At 40.0% G+C, this 24,419-nt stretch overlaps 1 protein-coding gene across 1 annotated transcript in view; it reads right to left on the bottom strand.

Annotated features, from left to right (window-relative positions):
- The window catches only part of syne1a (spectrin repeat containing, nuclear envelope 1a), a 202,842-nt gene that overhangs the window by 81,374 nt on the left and 97,049 nt on the right, over positions 1–24,419 (bottom strand). Inside the window, 12 exon segments of the mRNA XM_053488825.1 lie at positions 366–692; positions 6,859–7,029; positions 9,137–9,292; positions 10,824–11,141; positions 11,233–11,397; positions 11,475–11,618; positions 13,529–13,682; positions 14,283–14,455; positions 14,732–14,896; positions 19,600–19,755; positions 22,848–22,991; positions 23,693–23,875. Coding sequence (XP_053344800.1) covers positions 366–692; positions 6,859–7,029; positions 9,137–9,292; positions 10,824–11,141; positions 11,233–11,397; positions 11,475–11,618; positions 13,529–13,682; positions 14,283–14,455; positions 14,732–14,896; positions 19,600–19,755; positions 22,848–22,991; positions 23,693–23,875 — 2,256 coding nt within the window.

Here is a 24,419-nt window from a genome sequence, read left to right as displayed (position 1 = left end):
TGTAGCATGTTATAATGCACTCGTTAAGCCTTATACACATTCTAAGATTAATTTATACAAAGGAAAGACAATTTAGAGCAAATGCAACATGTGAATTTAACATGTAAGCGCAAAGTGTTTTCATAAAGAATTATAATAATTATTATGAATGACTTATGAATGCATTATAACATGATATGAATGCGCTCATGGCGTCTCTTTATACAGAGTTATTTTTTCTCTTTAACAATGAATTTAGAAAAAAGAAATTTTCAAAGCTGAAACCCTAATAGTAATCATTAACTACGGGCATTATAACCTGTTATAAACGTGTGTATAAGTTTTTCTACGAATAATATCTGTCGATGCTGTTGATTATGTTGCACCTTGTACTTTGCCAGCTGGGCTTTCCTCTGATAGAGTTCAGCTTTGGGTTCTGCAGAAGATCCGAGCAGAGCGCGAGTCTCTCTCAGCCACTGCAGCTGCGTCTTATAACGCTCCAGGAACTCCTTATAAAGCATCGTGCTCTTCTCCGTAGCGCCGTGCTCGGCTCGTAACGCCAGAGCGAGATCTTCCAGCTGAGATCGGCTCTCCTTCACCTCCTCCTCCAGCTTACACGCCCCGCTTTCATCCAGGAAGGACACGGCCTGCTCGGCTTTCTCACGGAGGGTCTTAAACAGGGCGTGGCCTTCGTCCGTGTCACGCTGTAGAGACTGAAAGAAGTGACAGAAAAATAAAAATGTTAAATCTGATTGGTCAGAGAATGAGGAATTAATTTTAGGGCAGGTTTTTATTAAGGAATGTGTCATTGTTTCTATAGTAACAGTTCAAACGCGTAAAAAAAATACAGACTGTTATGAGTCACTTAAAAAATTTTTAATTAAGGAAATGCTTATTTAACATTTAGGGTCAGTGCAACAAGAGTTTTTTTTCCACCTGAAGACCTGAACGCTTTTCTTTTAATGTAACTATAAAATAAAAACAATAACAAAAAAGATTTCTCATAAATTAAATAGAAAAAAAAATGATTATTGATAAATTGGACAGAGAGGATAAGAAGTTGTGCATAAAGACTCATGTAACAAAAGTAAGTAAAGAATAAAACACTTGGGGATGTGATATTATAGGAAACTAATCAAAGACAGGGTGATAAAACTGCATTACTTTTGATTATTTTTCTATAACAGCATGTCTTGAAGTGTGTTGTTCCTCATATAACCAGAGAATCTTGACAAAACTATATATTTTTTTTATTAAAGAACACTTTTTAATCCATTTACAGTTACATTTAATATTAAGATCCTCCACCACCACCAAAAAAAAGAAAAAAAGACTTCTAGACCGCCCAAAATAAACAACTTTGTCGTCAAAAAACACCAAACGAATAAACGGAGAAAAGCATTTATTGATTCCACGCGGTATTGAAATCTTCTGTACACAGGCGGAGCACACTGAGTGATGAGGGCTCTCTTCTGAAGTGGACTTTCCTGAAGAGCCCTTTGAAGTGTGTGTGAGAGAAACAGCGAGAAACAGTGAGACATAGAGAGTGTGTACGTGTGTGTGTGTGTGAGAGAGAGAGACAGATGTGAGGATTCAGCATGTGATACACAAGGAAGAACCAATTACCGGGTCTTAAACAGGGCCACCACAGCAGGGCTCGCCCCCCTATACGTGACCACCCCCCTGCCCCCCACACGCCCCCTACACGTCCCCTTTCACTCTATCAGCCTGAACTGTACGGCTAATCTGGAGGCGTCTCGGTGTGGTACGAGTCTGCTGTCTCAACAAAGAGCTGAGACTAATGGGCCCCTGCCGCTGACGCTGGGATTTAGCGCTGCCGCTGCTAAGACGTGAGAGGAACTCGGCTCTTTAATGATGAGCAAAAAGCGACAGATCGAAGCAGGGAAAAAGAGAGAGCGATAGAGAGAGAGAGAAGAGGGGAGCTTATAGAAACAGCAGAAGACTGACTTACAAAGACATCATTATTTGCGTAGGTGTGTTGAATGTTAAATGCATTATGTTTTAAGACTTCGCTTAAGTAATTCAGTCGTTCCAAACCTTTAAAATGCCTATTCACATTCATCATTTATTTAATCTGAATCAGTACGTCTCAGTAAGTGCTAGCTCAGAAATGCCATCAAAGTGAAATCATACAGACTAAGAAGCTTTAAATCCCTAATGGGCAAATCCCTGATAAAATAAAGTGTTTTTAAGGCTGTGTAAAAAAAAAAAAAAAAAAAAAGAGGAGGCAAAGAATGATTGTTATAATTGTACATGAAAGAAAAATAAATCTGTAAAAGTGCTGAGAATGTTCCTTAGGCATGCCTTAGTGTAACACCAGGAGGTAGCCGAGACATTCACAGTAGTCCTAAAATCACACACATTTCTAATATTGAATTAATCACACAATGAAAAACACAATAACATAAACAAAAATGAAATACCAATAAGTGGGTATTTTTGTTGTTAATACAACACGATGTAAAACTTGAGACTTTTTTAAAGGGGCAATAAGTGTTTTTTTTTGTTGTTGTTAACACAACACAATGTAAAACTTGAGACCTTTTTAAAGGGGCAATAAGTGTTTTTTTTGTTGTTAACACAACACAATGTAAAACGTGAGACTTTTTTAAAGAGACAATACGTTTTTGTTGTTAACACAACACAATGTAGAACGCGAGACCTTTTTAAAGGGGCAATAAGTGTTTTTTTTTGTTGTTGTTAACACAACACAATGTAAAACTTAAGACCTTTTTAAAGAGACAATACGTTTTTGTTATTAACACAAAACAATGTAGAACTTGAGACCTTTTTAAAGGAACAATACGGGTTTTTATTTTTGTTAACACAACACAATGTAAAACTTGAGACTTTTAAAAGGGGCAATAAGTGTTTTTTGTTGTTGTTGTTGTTAACACAACACAATGTAAAACTATATATATAAGATAGAACCTGGATGATCTCTAAAACATTATTTTAAAAAAAGAAAACAGTGTGTTAAGTAGTGACCTTAAGGTAAAGTGTTAAAAGTCAGTGAGAAAAACTTGTTTAAATGAAAGACTTCTGGTCCAGAATGCTTTGTTTTGGTTTTTATTTAGACTCTATTTTAACGGCTACAGTAGATCCTGGGGGCGGAGCTTCACGAAGATGGGTGAGAATTATTCAAATGGCTAAATGACCTAATGGTAGTGTTTTCTGATATTTTCTTTTAACCGTGCAGACCTTCGCGTGCTCCTCTCTCTGTTCGACTTCTTGCTGACGGATCTACTGTATCTGCTGATGGTGAAATTTAACCCAGACTGTTTGCTTCTACTGAGCTGTTTTCTAACCGTTTAATGGATGCATTTGTTTGTTTATCTGTCTAGATCTTCATACCAGTTTATCCTTATGCTTCGAGCAGCATCCGTTTGTTGTTGCCACGGAAACCATAAAGAACGAGCGCTTTAATATAAACGTGTGAGTGTTTGGACTGTACGACTGCCAGAGCAGGCTGTTAGAGAAATTTAATCAACACCTCCCGACCAATCAGGAGTGAGAATCCCACAGTGTAGGAGCATGTAATAAACACTGTATACTGTATAATGTGATATAAATGTAAATGAGTATGTGTGTGTGTGTGTGTGTGTGTGTGTGTATACTCAGAGGAAATATATTACTGGAAATACAGGACATTGATCTGACGAGGATGGATGATGTGACGAGTCGGAGCTTGATAAGATGTGACCATGAGTGACATGTTTGGTGTGAGAGACAGAGACAGAGAGACAGAGACAGAGAGACAGAGAAAGAGACAGAGAGAGGAAGAAAAAAATAGAGAGGAAAAGAGTGGGTGTGTTGTCATGACGCGTCGAGGGCATCGCATCAATTACACCGTCTGTGCCAGCAGGTTGCTCAGACACACCGCTCCTTCATCTTCATCTTCTCTATCACTGTGTGTGTGTGTGTGTGTGTGTGTGTGTGTGTGTGTGTGTTTTGCAGGAGGACATTGAAGTGTCTCCAACCTCACCCACGCTGTTCGTGCTCTATCTTCATAAAGATATAATCAATACCCTGCTGCATGCCTCGGCTCACCCCATACACACACACACACACACACAACATAAAACTGTGCCAGGCCCACAGAGGCCCAAGTGTTTGTGTGTGTGTGTGTGAGTGTGAGAGCAAATCAATGCCTTTTGTAAAAGTGAGAAGACACGCTTCCTTTCTTTTCCTTTCACAAAAGCGAAACCTGGCTGTAACACCGTTTATGGTTTTGCCATCGAGCCCCATAAGTTAATCCTAAATCACGTCCCCAATTTTAACGCTTCTAATTTTAAAAAGAAAACCCAGCATATAAATCATACTACAGTGATTATTGAACTTCGTCGCAGCACTTTTTATAGAGCGAACATATAATATATATTATACGTACAGTAAGCACTGACGCTAACTGGATATCGGTTTGTGTCTGTATTTGGAAATCCTGCAAGAAGCTCAGTTTTAAGTTCCAAGCTTTTGTAAATACGTTTAAACGCGATGGCGGAGTTTTGCGATTTGCGACATCGCACTCGAAACTCAAACTAAGCTTCTTGCAGGATTTCCAAATACAGACACAAACTGATATCAGAACACCAGTTAGCGTCAGTGTTTTATAACCATCTATAGTGCATAAGAGGGACGGGAGTCACCAGGGATCATCTGATACGATATTCTCATGATATCTCGGTGCTGATTCAATCTGTATTGTGATTCTCTAAGTATCATAATTTTAAAAAGTTCCAGATAAAACATTATTTTTAAACAGGTCCCATTATGCTTTTTTTAAATATAATCTTTCATGCAGTGTGTCATGTAGCTGTATGTGAACATAAACTATCTGCGCTATCTGTGACGCTGACAGTGCACGATAAATTAAGTTTTTGTCTATAAAAAAAAAAAAGAGTCGGGTCACATTCGCCTGAACGAGTCGTTAGCAAATCTATTTTTACTCTGTTACAGATCTACGGCAAGCCCCGAGGGTAAAAATGCATTCACACGCTCGAAGTGCGTATTTGCCCTTTCCCTGACCTGCCTTCAAAGGTACAGCCGGGAAGGAGCGAGGTGAGGAGTAGTAATGGTGGACCAGCGCTGCCGTCATTTGTTTGGACGAGACAAGGAGAGATTGCTGTGGATCATTTTCTTTCGAAGATTTTTTTAACCAGATTATCTTTGACTGGACATATTCGCCGGACTTCTCACCCTCCGTCATCGGCCTTTCCGACTTCATTGACCCGAACCATACTCGTATACTCGGATAACACGCATACAATAAACACGGACTTCGGACATTTTCCACTCTCTCACACACATACAGTTTATTATATGCAGTTTGTAAATATTGTTTATATCTTTGTTTGGTTGCTGTTTTTCTTTTACTTTAGTTTTGTATAATACACATTTGCGGGCTCACGGAAAGGAGGGGTTTAGACAGACTGAATCTTTAAACTGCTTCCCACGAGTCGTTTACGAATCATTTAGAAATGCGGTAAAATTAAATCTATTTTTGGAGAAAACCAAAGTGTTTTTTGATCTTGCATACATGTAAACCTGTTTAAAGAGACTCGTTAAGCAATATTAGCAACCTTTAAAATGGCATAATAGGCCCACTTTAAAGTTTTTGTTACAATTCCAAATGCTGTCTAAGTACAGGTTGTAATAATATTACTAATATTAGAACTAATAATAGTTATAATAATAATAAAAAACTCATTTAAGTAGAGCAGAAACGATTCCTCGAGTAACTCGAGTAATTCGATTACAAAAAATAATCGAGGCAAAATCTTCTGCGTCGAAGTTGCACAACTTAGTGTTTTTGTATAATTATTTATTTTAATGTGTGCCTTAGTTTTTTTTTTATACTTAAACTCATTTGAAATACCTTTTTTATTAGTTTTTGCATCTGAGCAAAGGCTTTAAAATAAGAATGCATGGCAGTGTATTGCACTTAACTCATCTCAGTCAACTTTAAGCCGTTCCTTATGTTGTGAATAATGACAACGTTTATTTTTAATAAAATGCTGTAGCATTTAAAAGATAAAAGTTGATTTTTCTAAAAAGAAAACCTTAAAAAGTTCGAAAAGATCAGGACGTTTATTTCACCAATCTTTAAAGCCCAACCATAGACCGTGTTGACATCGTCCACGCCACAATATCTTCAAATTAAAATGTTTTTTTTTTACATTCATGACATATAGAGTCCATTTAAATAGTGTAGTGTAGAATATACAGTGTCCACTTTATTAGGAACCCCTGTACACCTGGTCACTTATGCAGGTATCGAATCAGCCAATCACGTGGCTGATATTAGTTACTCGACGCATGAACACAGAGGAAGAGCTTTACATCTCGGCGACTTTAACCTTGGCGTGGATTTTGGTGCTCGTTTTTGACGACTTCATTTATAACCTGCTGATCTCCTGGGAATTTCTCTCTCTCTCACACACACTCACACACACGAGCCTCTCGAGTTAATATAATAGAAAAAAAAAAAAAAAGAATAAATAAATAAAACATACAACTTGTGTGATTTTGGTGCAGCCCGTTTTTTTTTTTTTTTTTTTTGGCGAAAGCGGCTGGTTTAAAAGTATTGGAACGGCAATGTAATTAGCTTCATTATCAGCCGCTTGAAACAGACGATCTCTGACGATGATGGATTCTTGTGCGTTTTCTGTCCTCGCCAAAGTCATTTCATATAAGAGGAGAATTAAATCAATGACAAACTGCTCTGGAATACAGCAGCTATTAACTCTCTGACAGTCCATTTATCTCAGCACTGTAGGCTGCTCTCATGTGTGTGCATGCGTGTTTGTGTGTGTGTGTGTGTGTGTGCGCGTGTGCGTGTTTGTATTCCCTGCACCGTACCTCCAGCCTTTTCATCTTTTTCTCCAGAGACGTCCTGTCCGGGGCCTGCTCGCTCTCGCTGGCTGCTTTAAAACCCGCCGTGGTCGCGCTCAGCCAGTCGGAGAAGGTCCTGAGAGCGTCCTGAGCCTCGCCCACGCTCCTGAGTTCCTCCTGGAGCTGACGGATCGTCTCCTGCGCAAAGGCCGAGCATTTAAGGCTAAGTACAAGAGCGTTTCACCGCGAATTATGACTTTATTACACTCTCTCATGGTTATGTATAAAGCTCCGGTCCCAGCGTTTTTTGGGGGGAAAAATTTAATAAATAACCCACATAAAGATCTTTTCCTCCCAAGACAAGCATGTTTTACACCTGAGACTTTCCAGGCGCTGCTTTTTCCGAGTTTTGGTGAGCGCAGGGTTTCTCATAAGGGAAATTCGTGCTTTTTGACGTTTTCATTTTTTTACTTTCCTGTCATGTCTCATAAAGCGCTTGCACAGTGAAATCCAGATGCCCTGGCTCTCGACTCCAATTAAGCACGCGCACACACACACACACACACACACCTATCAGCAGCTCTCGACTGCAGCGCATGTGGCAGCCTGTCGTTTCTCGCTGAATAATTACACACACCTCTAACGCGCAAGGTGGGTGGAAGGGGTGTAGGAGCGCGTGTGTTACCGAGAAAGGGAGGGGCGAGGGGGAGGAGGGGGGGGGAACGCATTAGTGCAGGTATAAAAAAGAAAATCAATTCCGCTGTTGCTACGGCAGCAGAAGTAAAAGAACACCTCCTTTATTGTTTAATTACAAGCTTATGACTTGTACGATGATTTTGCGTTCCTTTTTTTTTTTTTTTTTACCAGAGCTACACAAAAAAAAGGGGGGGGGGGGGTGACGGAGGGGCCTGTTTCTTACAACCTGGACAATTTCCAGGGTTTAGACAGATGAGGAATGACGCTCATCACCGTGTGCTGGCAGCAGGAGCAGCGGTTAGTCGGTCATTAGTAGGACTCACACAGGCTGAGATTTTGATGTTTTCGACTGATCTATAAGTCTATTATTTCTTTATAGACCTTTAGTGTTCGTTCAGGTTTACACTCTCACCCAGTCTTAATTCTGTAAAGGACACATCTACTGTGTACTGTAGATGCATTTAAACTGAAACATCATACACTCCGTGTTGTGCTGTTAAAGGAAAACAATCAACAAATGTTACCGTAAAATAAAATAAAAAAAGTGCTTTAGTGTAAAAATAAGACTTAAGGCGAGCATCAAGTTATTAAGTGGCGCGTTCAAATCAATCCGGGACTTTTCAAATTAATTTGTATTTTGTTTTTTTTTATGAATGTCTGTGTGAATGAAGGTGTGAAAGTGATTGACATTTACACAAGACTTCAAGCACAGTACAGTGATGAGACTCTTATCCGCTGTTAAACATATGAACGGTGCAAACATTTTACAGAACCCCGTATGTGTGTACACGACGATCCAGGCCGAGGTGGCTCAGATTATATAGAGAAAAAGAAAATGATATATATATATAAAAAAAAAAAAAAAGCCCAGCTTTGACTCGAACGTCCCTCGTATAATACCATACATTATTTATATTGCATTTGACATACACGTTAAGTTGGGGTTGTTACCGCGGTAACTCTTGATTAATAAAAATTCTTGATAAATTGAAATTCCTCAAACCTCAGTGTGACGCAATTTGGACCAAATTCTAGAAGCAGAAGTCACAAAGTCACAGTTCTGAGAACAGTTTTAGGATCAGGGCTTATTAGATTGAAGTAATTCTCTGATTATAAACTGTTCTCAGAACTGTCTCTGTCTAAAGTATCTCCAAATAGGTGCAAGCATTTGTATACATTAACAGCTAAATATCGAGGAAACCTGTGTGTGTGTGTGTGTTAATGAGTAAATTTCAAAACAAGGATTAAAGCATTAAAAATGTATACATGCTTTAACACAGACTATAGCCAATTCTCCTAAAAACATTCATTCTTTAAATTTCTGACATAACTTTACATTTTTCCGGTTGTGGAGAAGAACACGCTGCGCTCCAATTAAAGGTCATGACTTGCCTCAACACTTTGAACCTTGAGCTCATCAAAGTGACCTTGAAGCAACATGGCCACTCCCAACATACTGACACCAGTAACTTGTTAAATTTATAAGGCTAGGTTTTTAATGAGACAAACATGAAGGTGTGTGTTGTTTTCCCCGAACACAAGGAGCCTGAAAACATCTTATTTCTTATCTCCGGCCTGCCCGGACGGATTCCGTGTTGTTTCTCCTGACCTGTGTGCGCAGGAGGAGGGCGTGGTAGCGCGTGGTGAGCTGAGTGACCCGGGCGCTGACTCGGGCGCTGACGTGGGCGTCTTCAACAACCTGCTGAGCTAAAGCACTCAGAGTCTCCATCTCACACTGCTTCTGTACCGCCTCCACCTGCCACCGCTGAGACACAGACAGACAGACAGACAGACAGACAGACAGACAGACAGACAGGCAGACAGACAGGCAGACAGACAGGCAGACAGACAGGCAGACAGGCAAAAAAGAGAGAAACAGAGAAACAAAGTGAGATGAAGTACATAGAGAAAAAGACAGAAGACAGAGAGAGATTATTAGATACAGAAAAAGACAGAAAAAGACAGCAAAATAAAGACAGCAAAATGGAGAAAGGCAGTAAGACAGGAAAAAATAGAAGGAAAAATAAAAAAAGAGATCAACATGAAAAGACAAATAGACAGCAAAACAAGGATGACAAATAAAAGAATGCAAGAATATGTAAAAAAGGGAAATAAATATGGAAATAAAATGAAGACAGAGACAGCAAACCAGAGACAGAGAGATAAGTAGAGAGACACAGAGAGAAATAAATAAACAGGTAAAAAATATAAAAAGTAAAATAGACAGAATGGCACATAAAAAGAGATAAATTATTGTTATTTTATAATTTTTTCAGACAATTATACCTCTAAGTATTATATTATTATACTTCATATTAATACATATTTTACAATATACTGTAATATTTATGTCTTGTTTATGTTATTATTATTATTATTATTATTATTCCAGTGAGAATAATAAACCCAAAAACTCACCAAGTTAAATAAATCTGCACTTAAATGACAATGTAATTAGGGACATATTTTTTTAAACATGTTGTGTATTATTTACTTATTATTATTCATATATTAATTTATGCCTAGGATTTATTGTCCTATAGACTGTACATATAGCTTTCTTCAGGATGTTTTTATTATTAATATTATCATTATTATTATTATTATTATTATTATTATTAAACGAATTTCGTTCTTTCATGTTTAACATGATGAATGACGATAAACCTAAACCTAACCTAACCTTTATTTATTTATGTATTTATTTAAGAGAATAAAAGACTTATGGAAACTATACTGTAAATCTACCGCATTTTTAAAAGAAAGAGCAGAATGAAGAGAAGAAGAAGGTGTCAGCGTTGGTACACGTCTGCACTGGGGGCCGATGCAGACACTACAACGTCCTCACGTCTGGCCTGACTGTTGTTTACTCTTCATAATCTACGCGCCTTCTGCCCATTTCTCTCCTTCACGTGCCTTATGAGGTCGCTGCTTCCTGTTCTCCTGAGCCTGCTGCCATGGTAGTTAATTATTCTCACCTGTTGCTGGTTCCCCCTCATTAGTCTATTTAAATCATCTGTGTTCCTCTGCCGGCTGTTCAGCAGGAACACTCATCCTCGTACCAGCTTCCAGCAGTCGGGTGTTTCTCTTAGCCTTTTTTTTTTAGGTCAGGTGTTGTCCTGTGTTAAATTTTGGCACCGCTAGTTTATATATTTTTAGTTAGGTAATAAGGAAATAAACCCTGTTTCAACCTTTCATTAGACGTGTATTAAGGAAAAAAATATTTTTGGAATGGGGTAGCAGAGATGGACAGACTTGTGGACACGCCCATAAGCATGCTTCTGTCCCCTCCTCACCATCAGCTGCTGGAGCTGGAGCTCTTTCGCAGCACAATCGGAGCGTCTGTGGCTCCTCAGCTCGACCTTGAGCTCGATGTCCACCAGCCACTGGTCCAGGCTCTGGAATCGTCCCTCCAGCTGTTGCAGCCTGACGAGCGTCTGCTCCAGGCCAGCTCGAGTGTTCTCCAGCCTGTCCTGATACGCCTGCCACTCTCTCTGCGCCGTCTCCAACGCCCTGTCCTCGATCTGGGGGACGCCCCATGGGATCACCCGCTCCCGGCTCAACAGAGCTGACGTTAGCAAGCCGTGGCCCTCGGAGCAACGTGACTGGAGCATCTGTGGAGGGTAAAAAAAGAGATGTTGATGAGAAGCTAAGAAGACAAGCGGATAGGGACGAAAAAACAACAACCAGGTGGTCTATACTCACGTGTAGTTCTGCCAGGGTTTTCTCGAGTGTGTGCACATCTCCATCCAGGGGTGAAAGCAGTCCCAGGTTGCTCTGCTCCTGTTCCAGCCAGTCCTCAAACATGTGCAGACCTCGCTGGTACTCCTGATGGACCAGGACAAGCTCTTCCGCCTTCCTGACAGCAGCCTGAAACGGTGCAGAAAAACACGTCGTACTCCAAAGCGCAGTCTGATTTACGTCCTCGGTTTGTTTCCTAGACATACCTTGGCTTTGTCCTTGATGGCTCCGTATTGCTCGCTGAGCTCGTGGACCTCCTGCTGAGTGGCCGAGTGCTCGGGAATGTTGGAGCCCTTGGTCGCGATGGTCTCCAACAGGCTCGAGTGACTCAACACTTCCTCGTAAAGCAGCTGGAGGAAAAAAAAAAGGAAAATAAATATCAACATTATTATCAATCAACTTAGTGTTTAAGCAAAACCCTCTTACATGCGATACTTTATCTGGAAAATACAACTCCCACTGTGTTATGCTGTTTTAGGAAAATAATCAACAAAGGGGAGGGTTGGGGGGGGGGGGATATGAGGCGGACCAGGCAGGACCACCTGGATGTAGACTGTTTTCTATAACGCCATCCTGAATGTGTTTTATCCCTTTTATACCAGAGCACTTGATACCACCATAAACAGACATTATATTTTTACTGATCTTTTTTTTCTGTTTTAGAAGTTAAAATACAAAAACAAAAATAGAAACAAAAAAACAACACAGCTTTGCGACTTCAACTTTGTGACTTTCCAATCAGTAAACCAATAAGATTTATAAAATGTTTTTTTTCCCTTTTTATAAATCCCAGATTACATGCAGTAAACAAATCTCTTTGAATTAGTCGTAACTATGGAAACAATAACATGTTAATATACTGCAAATTTATAACACCTTTAGACTGTTCATAGATGAGAATTCAGCGTCACTGCGGTATAAATACAGTGAAACCTTGGATTGCGAGTAACGCAAAGTAACAAGCAAAGATTTATAATAATTTTGACTTAAAAAACAAGCAAGTCGTGGTTTACGAATACCAAGTATAGCTAACGGTTTTTCACTCTCTTGTGCTGCGGAATTGTGGGTAACCGTCTCCCCTCCTGGGTCTTAATGCGCATCTCTTATGGATATAATCAACATCTGTGCATGCGTGTACTGTTTACTATAACACTGTGACCATGTGTGTGTGCGTAAAACATTTTATTTTGTGTCTGTAAGCGCATGTGTACACGTGTGTGTGCGCGTGTAAAGCAAAAAAAGTCTCATTAGAAGGTTAAAAATCCATTTTCTCTTTCGCTGTTGTTGTGCGCGCGTGATTTGACACCATGCCAGTTCACACATACTCTCTCTCCCTCGCCTTTAGAGTGTGTGTGTGTGTGTGTCTCTACACAGAAACACTGCTCTGTCGTGATTCTTTTCAAAGGTAAAGTGCCGGTTCATTTGTTTTTGTTTTACTTTACAGCAGTGATTCCGTTAGTGTGCGCTCACACGAGTGTCGTTAGCGGTGTTCCTTGCTATTTTTTATTTATTTATTTACCTTTATTTACAGATTAGGAACAGGTTTCTTATTTACAACTGTGGCCTGGCAAAGGCTAAGCCTTTTGGGGGAAGTAGAAGTACTCGCCAAGTAGAGCATTTTGCTAATTTTTCCAACAGAACAGTCTTTCCTTTAATGTCTGTGTACTGTATGTGTGTGTGTTTGTGTAAAATTCAAATAAGAGAGAAGAAAGATTTACTGTGTAAGATAAGAAGGGGGAGACGGGAGGGGCTGAAAGTAAGAGTCTCCTTTCACTTCAGCTTCACACACATACACAAACACACACACACACACACACACACACACACACACACACACACACACACACACACACAGCGCCTGCACGCATAAACGGAAATCTGTCTGGATTTATTTTTTACTTTTTTTTAAAGGTAAAGTGCAGGTTCATTTTTTTTTTTTTTACTTAATATTTTGTCTTAATTATTTTTATGTATTAATTTTTTTGGGCTGTGGAATGCATAATTAAATTTTACATTATTTCTTATGGGAAAATTCGATTTGGTTTACGAGTGTTTTGGAATGCGAGCCTGCTTCCGGGAATGAATTATGCTCGTAATCCAAGGTTCCACTGCATTTACAAAAATATTATTATAAATAATAATAAAAAAATATTATGATATTATTATCATAGAACATACTATATATTATAGGAATATGTTTTTCGCTGATAAAACAGACCAACGGATTACGGCGCAGCACGGCGCGAGGCACTGCACACACCTTGGCCTGGCGTAAATTCGCCGTCTTTTCCCTCATCTCGGTGTAGTGTTTATCCGAGCTCCCCAGACTCTCCTCCACTCGTTCCAGCCAGCCCTCAAACTGGCTCACGTCCTCCTGATAGCTGGTCCAGTGAGACAACGCGCCTTCCAGCTGGCTGTGAATGCAACAGACGCAGGAAGAAAAATAAACACAGACCCTCTCACCCACGACTCAGAAACCTGTAAAGCCCCGTTAAATGCAGCAAGAGGAAACCAAATTTTCACGCTATCTTTAGGAGCAATTCTTTTGTATTGAGAGCGAGATATATAGAATACAGAATGCGTTTCATACGGAATAGACAAACTGAGAATAGCTGTTTTCGATTAGACTTGGTTCAGACACATCAGGCTCTCGCTATATATATTTCTTATGTCTGTCTGTCGAATTAAATTTGACACAAATTAAAGTAGTTACAGATTCAAATGATGTACTACACTTATGCGTACGATCAAAAAGGACAGAGCATTTATTTAACCTTTTTTTTTTCCCGTGATCCCACTGCCAGGTTTGTAGACCCCAGTGGGTTAAAATATAGGAAAAGGAATACAGCACCAATAATAAAAAACACAAATATAATAATGTAATGCTGTCTCCCTGTAGGATGTTACTATGGCAACAGTGACATATCAAAAAGAGCACATGACCTCCTGACCAACCAGCTTTGAAAACTCAAAGCAATCTGTAAAGGGATGTGAAGATGATATAAACTCCAGACCTTTTGCACTGAATAGAGGCGGAGAGAAGCGAGTCCCAGGAGTCTTTAAGGTCCTGGATCTGTTTGCGGACGACAGGTACGCCCTCGGCTGAGGTGTTCCTCTGCACCGCTTCTCCTCTGGTGATGAGCATCTTCAGCTGGATCTCTCGCTCCTGACGCGCCGCCAGCAGCTCCTGCACCAGCAACAACATGACTACTGTTACACTCGCAGTAATAAGACGTCTCCAGACACTTTATTACCAGGAACGTTAATGCAGTTTAACTTCCCTGAGGGATGAATAAAGCTTTACGTATTTTATCTTGACATCATTAAAAATGCATGCATATATAAATATGTAACATCACTAAGCTCATAAGTAACATTATGACCCACACAGAGAGCTAAACTCCTTAACCAGAATCAGAGTTTTTTTTACAGAGCATGGAAAGTGTTTGAAGAGCACCAGTACCTCGAGCTGGCTCATCCTGGTAAGCAGCACACTCTTGTCAGCGGTGGGAGTTCGGCAGGTCTCGAGGATCTCCTGGGCTTCTGAAACCCAGCTCTGAAGTTCCTGTAAGCCCTGCGAGAAAAGCTGGTGCTCCCCTACGACGCGCTCCACTCGGGAGACCTTCTCCTGTGGGGGGCAGAAAGGAAAAGCGTATAATTTTTTAGCTTATTGACAAGACGGAATAAAATATAAGACTAGACAAATACAAGGCATACAATTTAATATTCCACACATCTCTGTATTCCTTATACTTCAGTGTCTCCTGAACTTTAGTATTTCATACACCTTTGATTCAGTATTTTAGATGCTTTAGTATTTCAGATGCTTAAACATTCTTGATGCTTCAGTATTCTCTACACTTCAGTCTTTTACTCCACTCCAATACCACAATTTTCTGTAGCCTTCAGTATTCTTTCCATTTTTTTATTCCCTTCACTTGAATATTCCCTTCACCCCTGTAATTCTTTCACTTCAGAATTTCCTTCACTCAAGTATTCCCCTCAATTCAATACAGTATTCCCTTCATCTTAGCATTCCCTTTATCTCAGAATTCCCTTTCACACCTGCATTCCGTTCGCATCAGCATTGCCTTCACCTCGGTATTCCCTTCACCTTGGTATTCCCTCCACCTCAGAATTTCCTTCACATCCACATTCTGTTCGCATCAGCATTCCCTTCACCTCGGCATTACCTTCACCTAAGTTTTCCATTCACCTCAGTATTCCCTTCACCTTAGCATTTTCTTCACCTCAGAACTTCCTTCAACTTGGTATTCCCTATACCTCGGCATTACCTCCCCCTCAGTATTCCCTTCATTTTAGTATTCCCTTCACCTCAGTAGTCCCTTTACTTTAGCATTCCCTTTACACCAACATTCCCTTCCCATCCGCATTGCCTTCGCAACAACATTGCCTTCACCTCGGTATTTCCTTCACCCCGGTATTCCCTTTACCTCAGCATTCCCTTCACATCCACATTCTATTCGCATCAGAATTGCCTTCGCAACAGCATTACCTTTACCCAAGTTTTCCCTTTACCTCAGCATTCCCTTCACCTTAATATTCCCTTCACCTCAGCATTCCCCTCACCCTACCATTTTCTTTACCTCAAAATTCCCTTCACCTCAGAACATCCTTCACTTCAATATTCCCATCACCGCAGCATTCCCTTCACCTCAGCATTCCCTTCACTTTAGTATTCCCTTTAGTATTCCCTTTAATATTCCCTTCACTTTAGTATTCCCAACACCTTAGTATTCCCATCACTTCAGTATTCCCTTCACCTCAGCATTCCCTTCACTTCAATATTCCCTTCACCTCAGTATTTCCTTCACCTCAGTATTCCCTTCACTTTAGTATTCCCATCACCTCAGCATTCCCTTCACCTCAGCATTCCCTTCACCTCAGCATTCCCTTCACCTCAGCATTCCCTTCACTTTAGTATTCCCTTTAGTATTCCCTTTAATATTCCCTTCACTTTAGTATTCCCAACACCTTAGTATTCCCATCACTTCAGTATTCCCTTCACCTCAGTATTCCCTTTAGTATTCCCTTTAATATTCCCTTCACTTTAGTATTCCCAACACCTTTGTATTCCCATCACTTCAGTATTCCCTTCACCTCAATATTCCCTCCACTTCAATATTCCCTTCACCTCAGTATTCCCTTCACTTTAGTATTCCCTTTAGTATTCCCTTCACTTTAGTATTCCCAACACCTTGGTATTCCCATCACTTCAGTATTCCCTTCACCTCAGTATTCCCTTTAGTATTCCCAACACTTTAGTATTCCCAATACCTTAGTATTCCCTTCACCTCAGTATTCCCTTCACTTCACTTCTGTCTACTTCAGTATTTCCTTCACTTCAGTATTCCATACACTCCCGTAATCTGAACGCTCCAGACTTATTTTGGAACAATAATTTTTCTCCTTACAATATTTAGTACACCTCACTATTCTTTATTTTTCCCTTCATTTCAGTATTCTATATAATTCAGAAATCTTTTCATTTCAGTAATCCATACAGTTCAGTATTCCCCCAGTATTCATTAGGCTCCTGGGACACCCCGTCCCCTCCCCACCTGGGTCCCAAACCCCATCCCTCCAGGTAAAACAGTAAACTGTATGGAATGGTGTAATAAAAATGAAACATCAATTGGTGCAATTGTTTTTATATCAGAACGCTGTGAGAGGTGACACATGCTGTGATACACACTGTGATTTACACTAAAATCTTAATAGGCAGTGATGGAACCCCAACATGACATGAATTTCCAGATGTTAAAGCATTAAAAATGCTAATCAAGATGCGAGTGAAAAAATGGAGTAAGAAAAAAAACTTCCTTAGAGGAAAACTTTCTGCCTTGATTAATTAAAAGATCCCATGTCTCTCTTGCTAAAAAATGGACAGAAATGTATTCACTCAGCATCCTTGCTGGCTTTTTTTTTTTTTTACTGCATTTGGAGTCTAAGTGTAACACCAGCTCGGAAATACAGAATCAGCAAACTGAATTAGAAAGATTTCATTGCAGTGGCCATCGGCTTTCCAACACACCAGCGACTGTGTTCCCAAGAGTCCAGCTTTGGAAAATAATTAGAAAACAATGTTAGAAAACAAGCACAGCTTCATGAGCGTGGACCGGTTCAGACTTTCTGCCTAAAGTGCTTTCTTTTGACGAGAGTGTAATAAATCACACGGGATGATAATGAGAACACAGAGAACAAACCAACAAACACAGGCGTAAAGGTCAACTGTGTTCTGCAGCAGCAGCACCTTGATATTCTCCATGAAATTATATTTACGCTTTACTGGACAGCATCTCTAACAACAAATGGATTTTAAAGCATTCCCAAATCAAATTAATTTTAAATAAAACAAACAAACAAACAAACAAATATAATGCTTCTAAGCACCCTGAACATTCTCTTCAAACTGCAGTATTTCCTACACTTCAGGATTCCCCACACTTCACCGTTCCCTACACATTGGTATTCCCCATGCTTCAGTATTCCTTACTTTCCAGTATTTTACTACATCTCACCATTCCCCATGCTTTGGCATTCCCCAAGATTCAGTATTGCCCACACTTTAGTTATTCTCCACGCTTCATGATTCCCTACACTGCAGTAATTTTCCTACATTTCAGTATTCCCTATGCTTCTGTATCCCCCAAACACCAGTTATTCTCCCCACTCCAGTATTCCCAATGCTTCATGTATCCCTACACTTCACTATTTCCTACACTCCAATTGCTCCCCGCACTCCAGTATTCCAAACACTTCACTTATCCTCTTCAATTATTCCCTACATCTCAGTTTTCCCCTATGTTGGTTATTTTGTTTATGTCCTTAACTTCAGTTATTCCTTATACTCCAGAATTTCCCATATTACGATATGGGCAACCCTTGGGTTATTCTCAACACTACAGTTAGTCACCACACTTTGTGTTTTCTCCTAGATTTCACTCATTTGCTACACTTCAGCTATTGCCTACACTCCAGTACTCCCTACACTCCGCACTTCAGTTCTCTCTCCACACGTCAATAATTTCCTACATTTCAGCATTCCCTCCACTTCAGTTAGTCCCTATCACTATTCCCCACACTTCAATATTCCCTACACTCCAGTAGACCCACCACTTTAGTTCTTAATCCTCTAATTATTTCATACATTCCTACATTTAGGGTATTTCTTCAACTTTAGCATTTTCCACACCTCAGGTATTCCTCATGATCACATAATCCAGCCTTTTTAGTATTTCATACACTTTGGTATTCCCTATACTTCAGTGGTAGTCCCCACACCTCTGGAATTCCCTACACTCCCGTAAAATTCAATACCACAGTATTGCATTTTGTAAATTTTAATATTCTCTACTTTTATTATTTTATATGCTTCAGTATACTATATGCTTACGTGTTCCATATATCTGAGTGTTCCATGCACTTGCAGTTTATTATTCCTTGCATTTTAGGTTTACACTACAGTATTACCTTAACATTAAAAGTTAATAAACTTTAATATGTCCATACATGTAAAAATCCTTAATAGTAAATAATAATTCGGTTAAATATTCAACTTATATTCAACAATATTCAATTTATTCCTGTAACTTCAGTATTCCATATACTTCGGTATCCTCGACAAATCAGTAATCTCCCACACGGTTAAAAACACCTGCTTTATGGAAAACAAAAACTTAATAGTGTGGATTAATAGTAAGATGCAAGAAACTTTGCTCTGATGCACAATACCCTCATGCATCGCTAACAAACCTCACACACAACACACACTAGCAGGTAAAAAAAAAAGACAGTACAATTCCAAACCGTGAGGATTCTGAATCTTGTGGCCAGACAATTGTCTAAAAGACAGGATAGACAGTTTAAAGCTGAGACTGCGTTTAATGTAATTGCATATTAGTGCATTTAATTGTGGACCAAAGAGGGCTGTAGTACTGTGTTTTACTTTTTCACCAGGTTTTGTATTTCTTTTATGCATTGTTAAATCTGAACATAAAAGGTAGGACGGAGAGTAAAGGGAGAAAAGAGTTAACAATATTTTTTGGCAAAGACAGAAGGACACATTCGGAGCTGGTGACTTAATTTTAGTTAAGTTATGGGTATATTTACTCTCGTAACCAAGATACTGAACGCTGTCTAAACTGTGTGGAATTATCTTTGAGATTACATTTCTGTATTAACTTCCAAAACTTAATTCTGCACAGAGTGAATGAGTGCAGAGCACAAGCCTACAGGCATGTGTTAGTATCATCATCATCATCATCATCATCATTGTGTGTGTGTGTGTGTACGAGTTAAACTCATTACCTTAGTGCGGTTGCTCAGGGCCAGGTAGCGCGCAGCAAGCTGACAGACCCGGTGCACGAAGCCTTTCCCAGCCACCTGACCTTCCCACAGGCTGTGAGCTCTCTCTCTCAGCACTCCCAGCTCGGACTCCATGGAGCCCATCTCCTCCAACACCGACTGAAGAGCAGGGCATGGACAGAACATGGAAAGAGACAAGAAGATTACAGAAAAAAACATTAGACGTATATAAAAATATATGGTTTAAGAGATGAAATGTGAAACGCAAGATAGAAAGTTTTGCTTTACAGTGTGCCATGTTTTCAGCATATTCATTATCAAAGTAAATAATACTACCCAGATGCTGGGTTTGACATTTTACTTTGGTAGGGAATCTTTGATGTAAACATCTAACACAAGCAATGAAAGGAAACAGAAACTACAGCAGGACTAAGTACTGTAGAGAGTACAGAAAGTACTGCTTATTTACAGTAGATGCATCAAGAGATTGAAAGCGAAAGGAACAAAAGACAAAGTTAAAATGCCTACCAAAACTACAGAACAAAAAAATAATTCCAAAGAATTTATCCGTCCATCATGTAGGTGAGAATCCCTTTATCGTGGGTCTTTTGTGGTCTGATGGAGACAAAGCTCTCGTAAACTGCAGTTAATTAAATCCGAGTCTAATTCTTTGCCGTGTAAAACGCCTGACTCAGCAGAATCAACACTGCCATTTTATTATCTCCTTCAGCGAGGGAACTTTATTAAACTGTTCAAACAGAATGTAAATCCCGTTAAACCCCAGGTCTGTCTCGGTTCATTTAAAGTGATCATTTCATTAGATGTACGCTGCACGGTTTTAACGTTTTCACAGCTCCCTTTTTCAACAGTAACTGCTAAATGAGAACTTACTGTAGAGGTTCCCCCTCCTGTTTCTATAGTAACACATACAACGTCCAAATGATACATCATACAGTACAGTGTAAAAGTTAGCATCCCCTCAGTTTATGAACATTCCTACAGTAGGTAGGAGTTCTCTTTATTAGCAAGCTCCAAAGTTAGCATCCCTGTTGATTAGTTTATTTATTTTAATGAACCTCGTTAAGGTGTTTCAATTTTCAATTCAATTTTATTTGTATAGCGCTTTTAACAATTGTCGCAAAGCAGCTTTACACAATCAAGTTAAGTTTAATAACAATATTATTATTATCATTATTATTATACTAAATCTTAAGCGGGTTTTGCTGTGAGCAGTCGAGTTAAAAGTCAGTGGGACTCAGGAAACATTGTAAAAGAAGAAAATATTGACTTTTAACGGAAGAGAGAAACAGATAAGAAGATTTAACATGTACAAGGGACACTCAGACAGAAATGGTAGACAGAAACACACCACAGTAACGTTTCAGCTACTTCCTTTTCCACTAAAGAAGTCTACAGGAAGTCTTTTTTTTTCTCTTTTGCCCCAAAATCAACTACAACTAACTACAGTATCACAGCAACCATACATCAGTAATGGACAAGGTAAGGTAGTAGAGGTAGGTCGTAGTGGTGGGTAGGTAAGTACAGGGAGGCAAAGGTACAGTAGGTACGTACCTGCATGTCTGCAGGTCATGAGGTAGAGCTGGACAGGTGGGGTGATGGGTAGAAAAGTAGGTAGAGGTAGTTGGGTAGAGAAGATGGGATGGGGCAAGTTTAGTAAGTAGGTGGGAAGAAATAGGAAGGTAGGTAGTTTATTGTACATTGGTAGGAATTTTATTGTTCATTGGTAAATCATTTACTAGAGGTATTTAGGTAGATATTATAGTGTAGGTAGGTAGGTAGGTAGTTTATTGTGGGGTAGGTAGGTTGCGGTAACAGGTAGGTGGTTTAATGTACGGTGGGTAAATAGCTAGTTTATTAGTTCGTGGTAGGTAGGAAGGTAGTTTAGGGTAGGCAGTTTAGTGTATGTACTGTAGCTAGCTAGAGAAAGGAATGCAGTTAGTTTGGTGTAGATAGGTAGGTAGTTTATTGTATGTTGGTAGGTAGTTTACTATAAGTATTTAGGTAGGTAGTATAGTGTAAGTAGATAGATGTATAATTTAGTGTGGGTAGGTAGGTAGTTTAGTATAGATATGTAGGTAGGTAGAGATAACAGGTAGGTGGTTTAGTGTGGGTAAATAGCTAGTTTATTGTACGCTGGTAGATATATAGGTATTTAAGTAGGTAGTATAGTGTAGGTAAGTAGGTAGGTAGTTAAGTGTAGTTAGGTAGTTAGGTATGCTAATGTAGATAGGTAGGTAAGTAGAGATAACAGGTAGGTGGTTTAGTGTAGGTAAATAGCTAGGTTATTGTACGTTGGTAGATATATAGGTATTTAAGTAGGTAGTATAGTGTAGGTAAGTAGGTAGGTAGTTAAGTGTAGTTAGGTAGTTAGGTATGCTAATGTAGATAGGTAGGTAAGTAGAGATAACAGGTAGGTGGTTTAGTGTAGGTAAATAGCTAGGTTATTGTACGTTGGTAGATATATAGGTATTTAAGTAGGTAGTATAGTGTAGGTAAGTAGGTAGGTAGTTAAGTGTAGTTAGGTAGTTAGGTATGCTAATGTAGATAGGTAGGTAAGTAGAGATAACAGGTAGGTGGTTTAGTGTAGGTAAATAGCTAGGTTATTGTACGTTGGTAGATATATAGGTATTTAAGTAGGTAGTATAGTGTAGGTAAGTAGGTAGGTAGTTAAGTGTAGTTAGGTAGGTAGGTATGCTAATGTAGATAGGTAGGTAAGTAGAGATAACAGGTAGGTGGTTTAGTGTAGGTAAATAGCTAGGTTATTGTACGTTGGTAGATATATAGGTATTTAGGTAGGTAGTATAGTGTAGGTAAGTAGGTAGGTAGTTAAGTGTAGTTAGGTAGGTAGGTATTCTAATGTAGATAGGTAGGTAAGTAGAGATAACAGGTAGGTGGTTTAGTGTAGGTGAGTAGCTAGTTTGTGGTATGCTGTTGCACACAATAATGTAGGTAGTTTAATGTAGATAGATGGGTGGGTAGTTTAGTGTAGGTAGGGAGGAGGCAAGCAGGTAGGTAGGTAGTTTAGAAAAAGTCAGTAGGCAGAGGCAGAGTGCAGGTAGATAGATAGTTTAATGTAGACAGGTACTGTAGGTACAGTAGTTAGTTCAGGATAGAAAGGTAGGGAGGTAGAGAGTGAATCAGTGGACTTCCTGATGTCTGAGTGAGTGTGCTTCAGGAGAGGAGAACAGAGAGAGAGGATGTGTTACTCTGGTGTAACTAATGCTCTGTACCTGCAGTTTGCTCAGCTCCAGTCTCTTGGCGGGGAGGTCATGAAGACGAGCGCTGCTCTCCTGTACACTCGTCTCTGTTCTGCTGATCCAGTCCTGAAGAGGCTCCACACTCGCCTCGAACTCCTGCATCTGACATTGAAGACTCTGCGCGCGCACACACACACACACACACACACACACACCCCTCTTTGTTGCTGTAGCTTTGGGTAATGTGCTTTCATTAAAATTGTGCTTACACGCTAAAACATTTCCACCCTGCAGCCACGCCAGAGGAAACATCCTGATGATGCTTTCAATTAAAAAAACAAAGAGCAACACAGATGTCACATATTACTGCAAATGTATTGTGATTACAGTCTTAACATTATACATTATGAATCTTCATTATGTTTATACATTTGTGCCACCAATATTTCATGTTCCTGCGTCTAGCTGTCATGTGGTTTTGTTTAAAGGTTCGCATTCTCTTCTTCTGCTTGTGAGCCGTCACTGCTGTGTCACCTGACTGTGTTCACCTGTTCAGTGGGTTCACCGTAAAAAGCACAAGCCTTAAATCCTTCATTTTTCATGTTTTTTTGTTGTTGTACTTCCTGGTTTTGATTTTGTCTTTGTCTTAAGATAACGAGCAGAAATATACTGTATGTACAAATCTAAACAAAATGGTCATCTTGGTCTACAGACATTTCCACTTTCTCTAAGAAAGTATTCCATAATACCTTAAGGGGCCCGAAGGGTGCCAATATTTTTAAAACCAGTATTTTATCTCAAAAACAGCATGTTTTTGTTTTCACGTTCCGTAGTCATTCTTGCATGATCTCTATTTAATTGTCTTGTTCGAGTAATACCTGTAAGACGGTCTCTCTCTGCTTCAGGTTGTCCATCAGGTTCCTCCAGTCGTCCCTGGCGGCGTTGGCTTTGGTCCTGACCGTCTCCACTCTGTCAGCGGACACCACGGCGGCGAGACGATCCCCGTGGGACAGCACGGTGTTTAATCTGGTCTGGCCTTGCTCGCTGTCGCTCAGGAACTCCTGCGGAGCACGACGAACGAGACGTCACTCAGACGGCCTGAATAGGCGTGAGCGGTCCGGAGTCCAAACGGTCACGTCCGCACACTGACAGCACGACCCTCCGACCCCCCGTCTCAGCACCATCTGTGATGCGCATGCACTCGTACGGCCTTGCCACGTGCGCTCGCTTCAAATCATATGGCGTGAAACAGTTCCTGCCATATTGAGAGCAGAGTGGACTCGGCCACGCAGAAACATTGTTCTACATTTAAAAAACGGACTCGATGATAAATAAATAAAAAGGAACGGAAAGCATCCTTCCGTCAAGCGCATCGATCTTTTTGCGCCTCCGAGCCGTTATCCCGTTTAAACCTAGCGTGTGTTTCAGCATGCAGTCGTACATCATTCCTGCGCGCCCGCCGCCGACCGGCGTCCTCATGGCTTTTCAGCTTCTAATTGAGGCTATAAAACAGACCACTCTGGCATGTCCTCGGCCATTTTGGCGGGTTCATAAAGTGGCCCCTGGGACCTGTGAAAGGCCTGTCACTTTGTCAAACCCTGGCTC

This window comes from Clarias gariepinus, chromosome 27, assembly GCF_024256425.1.
Source record: "Clarias gariepinus isolate MV-2021 ecotype Netherlands chromosome 27, CGAR_prim_01v2, whole genome shotgun sequence".
NCBI lineage: Eukaryota > Metazoa > Chordata > Actinopteri > Siluriformes > Clariidae > Clarias > Clarias gariepinus.
Note: the sequence above shows the minus strand (reverse complement) of the source record. Positions and strands in the feature narration are given on the sequence as shown.